Source organism: Olea europaea, unplaced genomic scaffold (assembly GCF_002742605.1).
Source record: "Olea europaea var. sylvestris unplaced genomic scaffold, O_europaea_v1 scaffold8364, whole genome shotgun sequence".
NCBI lineage: Eukaryota > Viridiplantae > Streptophyta > Magnoliopsida > Lamiales > Oleaceae > Olea > Olea europaea.
In genome coordinates this window covers 19,203-25,289 of record NW_019266809.1, presented here as the reverse complement: position 1 = coordinate 25,289, position 6,087 = coordinate 19,203, and the positions used below count along the sequence as shown (strand labels likewise).

The following is a 6,087-nucleotide window of genomic DNA, read 5'->3' as shown; positions in this document are numbered from 1 at the left end:
GAAATGAAAGAGATGGAAAACATTCCTTATGCTTATGCCATATGATCTATTATGTTTTCCATGATCACTGCTAGACTAGACCTCGCCTATGCTATTAGCTTTCTAAGTAAATTTATGTCCAATCTTGGTAAATCCTGTCCGTCATTAAAGATCAAAACACATTGAGGTTAAGTATTATTTTGTTAGAGAAAGAATTTCTACAAGTGAAGTTAAGTTGCTGAAAATTCATAATGATAAAAATCCCTCAGAAATAGGGACAAAAAGTTTTGTCTATAGATAAGTTTAAATTCTTTTGTAGGTACATGGGCAATGATATATGATTAGCCACTAAAGTGTACCTAAGCAACCACAGAGAGAGAGAGAGAGAGAGAGAGAGAGAGAGAGAGAGAGAGAGAACCAAAGCAAAGATTGTAAAAACATGTTTTTCCAAAATTGCAATTTTTAAGTGCCATCTTGTACGGAAGGCGTGATTAGAGAGAGAGAGAGAGAGAGAGAGAGAACCAAAGCAAAGATTGTAAAAACATGTTTTTCCAAAATTGCAATTTTTAAGTGCCATCTTGTAGGGAAGGCGTGATTGGCACTTAACAATTAACCTGGATTGTGCTTGTTAAGGTAGATTGTCAGCCATTGGATCCAATTCGCGGTTGAGATTGAGTCTTAGTCACTATGACCTCTTGGCTTAGACAGTTCATTCTCTACAACTCATTCTTTTGGATTTCATTTCGAGTGTTGCTTTTCCTTTTCGAGTCCAGTCTTCTTCTTCATTCTAATTAGTGATCTCTTACTAGATTCTAGCCATAAATATGTTTAATCCTATGTGATTCTTACTTCTACAGTAATTTAGACTTGAGATATTAGCTGATTTGTTCGTTTGTAGAGTGTTTAGGGTTCTTGAGTGATTCTTGATCGGGATTTACGATTCAAGAGATCCACCATTATATCTATGACTAAATTTGAGTCCCATTTGGTTTGACATGATTTGTACTCCCTCTTGGAAGGTTTTGGTTGCACATAGTGTTGGGTTGATCTCCGATCCTCCATATTAGGCTATTGCTAAACTGGGTGAACAATTTCCGGTTTCTTTTATTTTTACTGTTTTGTGTTTGTGTTAATCTTTCATATTTCTGGGAATAAAATCCCAATAATAAGCCATGCACTTAAATTATCAACTTGTACTAGTATGATTGATGGAAGTGTATTTTATTTTATTTTTATTTTTTTTGGGATGATTTGTCTAACATGCAAGTGGACTAGCAACGAAGCTTGGATACAGTGTCTGGAACATATATCCATGATTCACAAACAGTATCTCTTTTTGGCCTTTCACCTTTGAAAGCATCCTCCCCTCATTGCCCGAGCTCCAACAATTGCATATTTTTTTTTTTAATCCAGGATGAAAAAAAAAAAAAAAAAGAAGAAGAAGAAAATTATAGGCATCTTTGCGTACACTTTTGTCTTCAACATTCATTTCTTGTACATATATTCCAAACTTTAGTTTGTCTTGATTACACATCTTCCCATCTAACGGATTCTATATCCACTTGTTGTGTATAATGGACCATAATGCTATTCTTCAAAGTTTTTTATAAAGTCATTTAATTTTTCTTTGGGCCCTAGGTATTGTACATTTTAAAACCATTTTCATTATTCATGTAACATAGGCTTATCGGTCTCGATCTTGATCTCCGTAGGATATATTCTGAATAGGGCAAGGATTCCCTGCTTAATCGGTTATTATAAAAAAATCCCACATAATACATGCAAGCTTGTCCCTATTTACATTATGTTTGTGCCATATTTTCCAAATCATTTTCATGAAAAAGTTGACCGTTGGAATAGAATCTGGGTCCGACACATGATATGGCAGGTCAACAAATGCGGCTTGAAGAGAGATGTAACGATAAAAAATTTCATTTTTATGTCCCAAAAAGTTGGCTCAAACAGGGGCTTAATTTGTTCTAAAAATCTTAAAAATTGATGATAAAAAAACCTAAACATGGCGTAAATAAAGAAGGTGGGAACCCCCACCTGGAATAGGTACGACAATGCCATCCTTGGCCCGTTTCAATCACTAATGTAATAGCATTGCAAAAATAGGGGTACTTTAGTCATTGTAACTTTTATATGAGTCCGGGATTTTGAAAAACTAAATCAAACCATTAGAGTATAATCGGACTGAACTAATGTAATAATTCAGGTCTTGTAACCAAATTTGTCATCAACTCTCTCTTTTCATTTGAAGAGCATATTAAAAAATTATGTAAAATATAGCATGAATTTTTTATTTTTTTTGGAACTTATTATATTCACATTTATCAACTTTTTAATAATATGTTTTATCAGTTTTTATTTCTCCGCCCTTTTAGGTGTGTGTTCTCTTTGTGTGAGAGAGAGAGAGAGAGAGAGAGAGAGAGAGAGAGAGAGATTCGTATGTTTATATAGGCTAATAGGCTTGTTTTTGTTCATCTTCGATTGCAAGAACGGACAATTCTCTCTCTCTGCAAAGAGAAATAAAATGAGAGAGTGAAAAAGCTATATAGAGAGAGATAGAAACAACAGTCTCAAAATCAATAGACAGATATAGAAAGAGAGAGAAAAATAGAAGAATTAAACAGTTTTCTCTTTGCACATCCCACTGAAGAAGAGAAAAACGATGTATGTGTGCTTTGCACAATTTCGTGATCTGCAACTGTAATAGGTATGGGATCCATACATGAATTAATAAAGCTGAAATAAAAGGCTTACACTTTGATGCTTTTACTTTTCATTCGTGTAATGTTTCACTACTATATTCGTATAATTTCTAGGCATATTATTCTTTTTCAATGAACAACCTGAAATTCCAAGATGGGTTTTCAATTTCTTGCATTTTCTTGATGGATCCGTTGATAAATTGATGAGCAGAAGAAGACCGTGTTGGTGAAGAGATGAAGAAGAATACAATAATATGGGTTTAGCAAAAGGACTACTCCCTTATGTTAAATCTCATTTTAAGGGTCAGAGTTCAACTCGATTCTTGAACAAGGTAAGATTTTCGAATTCTATGTCCCAAAATTATCGACAAGGTATTATCAGTTTCCCGAATGGATTTGATAGATCGCAGAAAGAAAGGCTGATCCGACCGGATAACGTGACGGTATGTTTGACATCGAGTATTAGACTGCACCGTATAATAAAATTGACAATCTCGAACTTATTTTTTGTCTTAATCCTATTCAGAATCGTCCAATTCTGCATACCAAACATGCTATGAGAGTTCAAGGTTTCGATCCACCATTATTAGGCTTCCAAGAAGAAGAATCCAGCGGCCTTCCAGTTTATGAAACGGCGGGGATGTTGTCTGAGATGTTCAATTTTTCATCCGCCACCGAGTTATTGGAGAACCAGATATCACAAAATTATCAGAATCCGAGGCAAAGGGTGCCTGTCTCATGGTATCAGAATAGACAAGGGTCAATTGTGAGTGGTTCGAGGGATTCAAGAAATCATAATGTAGGCAATGAAGATCATCATATTTCAAGTACTAATGTTGACTCAGCTTCAGCCATGCAGCTTTTTCTCATGAATCCACAGCAAAGGTCCCCTTCACCATCTTCTTCTTCTCATCATCCCCCTCCTCCGCCTTCAGCCGCCGTAATTCACCACCCATTGTCGTCTTTCGAAGCCTTTCACCAACCTGTGGGCGTCACCACCACGGCGGGAGAGGCTTTTGCTGCTGCATATGATACCATCCCTATTCAAATGCCGGGTGCACCGGAAGGGCAAGGCCTTTCTTTATCCTTATCTTCTTCATTACAGGAGGCCGCGAAAGGTGAGCATTTGAGGGTGGGAGAAGGTGGGATGTTCTTTGGGCAAGGAGCAGGAGGAGGTTCAACTTCTGTTCAATACAGTTTCAAGAATTTTGGCGGCGGCTCTTTGCAACCGCACGGCGGAATTGGTCAAAACCACCAGTTACACGGTGCGTCGGGATCGCCCATTGCGGCAGTGAATCTGTTAAGAAATTCTGTATACGCTAAGGCAGCTCAAGAATTGCTTGAAGAGTTTTGCAGTGTTGGTAAGCCTCAGTTCAAGAAAAATAAATTCTCCAAGAATACTAATCCAAGCGGAGGTGGAAATTCTTCATCTTCTTTAAAGGATCAACAACCTTTGTCAGCTGCTGATAGGCATGAGCATCAAAGAAGGAAGGTCAAACTCATATCTATGCTTGATGAGGTACGCCATTTATGAAAATTATCATGTGTCACATGAACTTCGATGAAATTTTTGTTCATAAGCGACTGTCACACCTTTGTTTCTAGTAAATTTTCATTTTTTAGGAAGGTCGAGAAGATTTATTCCTAGTAAATTTTTAGACTGTGATTCAGTACCTGTTCTCTCTTAATCAAGTGACAATTATTTTTTTTCACGACGGGGAACCCTCATTCGTTACCCTTCGGATGCATACTGGGTAAATCCTCGGGCTGACGCAATAGTCACAAATTACGCCAACCAAGTAAACCGCATAATCAGTAACAATTATTGTTGTTTATTTAGTCTATGGTTCACAAAATCACAGAAATTTCCAACAAGTTACCAAATATCATTTTATGATGGAAAATCACAGAGCACGCCGCCCAATCTGATTAGACTTGCTTAATTATATCATTAAGTAGAAATTTTATACTAGAATTTTTAATTATAGGATTATAAGGGTAGATAGTTTTTCATTTTTCTTTTTTATTTTTTCAATTGGTGGAGCCCTAAGAGACTAACGACCAACATTGTGGGATTCATGTCTTGTTGGAAAAATGTTTCCATCTGATTATAGTTGGTCACGTCCCCTATCTGGTGGGATTTAAATTTCTTGATAAAATATAATCAAAGTTAGTAATTAATTATAATAACTTATTTTATAGCATTAGCAAATGTTATCGTTATTTCAATCACATGATTTATCAAATTTTATCAAGATTCATCAAAATTCTTAATTTTTAGCTATACCAAATGGGATATTAACATGTTTTGGGGAAAAAAAAGCTGCTTATAATTGTTTATTACATCCGATAACATTATTATAACAGTTTGCTTGAAATATCAACTGCCTGCTGCTGAACTACTGTCTTTATTCGGAAAAGAGAACATGACAAGAGAGACAAGGATAATCTATACTTCACATCAACAATCATTTCACTGTGTTCCAGCTGCCTGTGATTCACATTATTATGTTTTTATTTATTTTTTAAGTTATTAAGTGGGTCAAACGTGTCACAGACGAGAGTCGAACGTCAAATTTTTCGTACTAGATGTTTGTCGACTATAGTATAATTAACTAAATTTTAACATTTTTATTTCTTAGCATTGGTTTACAATCACGTTCACATTCTTAACATTGTACAACATATCACGATTTTAGTTTCTTTCATTCTTTTATACTATCTTATATTATTCGACCTGCACGTCCAAATTAACATGTCATACTCATTTTACACAGGTGGATAGAAGATACAACCATTATTGCGAGCAAATGCAAATGGTGGTGAATTCTTTCGACATGGTGATGGGCTTCGGCTCAGCAGCGCCGTACACTAGTCTAGCCCAAAAGGCCATGTCTCGACACTTTCGATGCCTAAAGGACGCGATTATTGCACAACTTAAGCACAGCTCTGAGCTTTTAGGAGAAAAAGATGCAAGCACATTAGGGGTGACAAAAGGGGAGACCCCAAGACTAAGAATTCTCGAACAAAGTTTAAGACAACAAAGGGCATTTCATCAAATGGGAATGTTGGAACAAGACACTTGGAGACCCCAAAGAGGCTTGCCTGAAAAATCTATCAACGTTTTGAGAGCTTGGCTTTTCGAGCATTTTCTCCACCCGTAAGTTACTTATTCTGACAATAAAATAAATATTTTTTTTAAAAAATTTTTGTTAGATAAAATACATAATATAAACACACTATTGGCCCGTTTGGTACCCATTTTCGTAAGAATGAGAATGAAAAATATAGTTATTATGGGCTCTACACAAGAAATAGAAATTCAAATTTGGTGTCTTTATATAATGGATAACGGTCATATTTTTTATTTTAATGGGAAAAGAATGGAAAACAA

The 6,087-nt window shown here is 35.8% G+C and overlaps 1 protein-coding gene across 1 annotated transcript; it reads left to right on the top strand.

Annotated features, from left to right (window-relative positions):
* The first annotated feature begins 2,463 nt into the window (after positions 1 to 2,463).
* LOC111391820 (BEL1-like homeodomain protein 2) lies at positions 2,464 to 5,880 on the top strand. The gene is made up of 4 exons (XM_023017084.1): positions 2,464 to 2,698; positions 2,905 to 3,136; positions 3,220 to 4,212; positions 5,471 to 5,880. The coding sequence occupies exons 2-4, from the start codon at positions 2,948 to 2,950 to the stop codon at positions 5,855 to 5,857; spliced, it is 1,569 nt and encodes a 522-aa protein (XP_022872852.1). The 5' UTR covers positions 2,464 to 2,698; positions 2,905 to 2,947; the 3' UTR covers positions 5,858 to 5,880.
* The last annotated feature ends 207 nt before the right edge of the window (positions 5,881 to 6,087 follow it).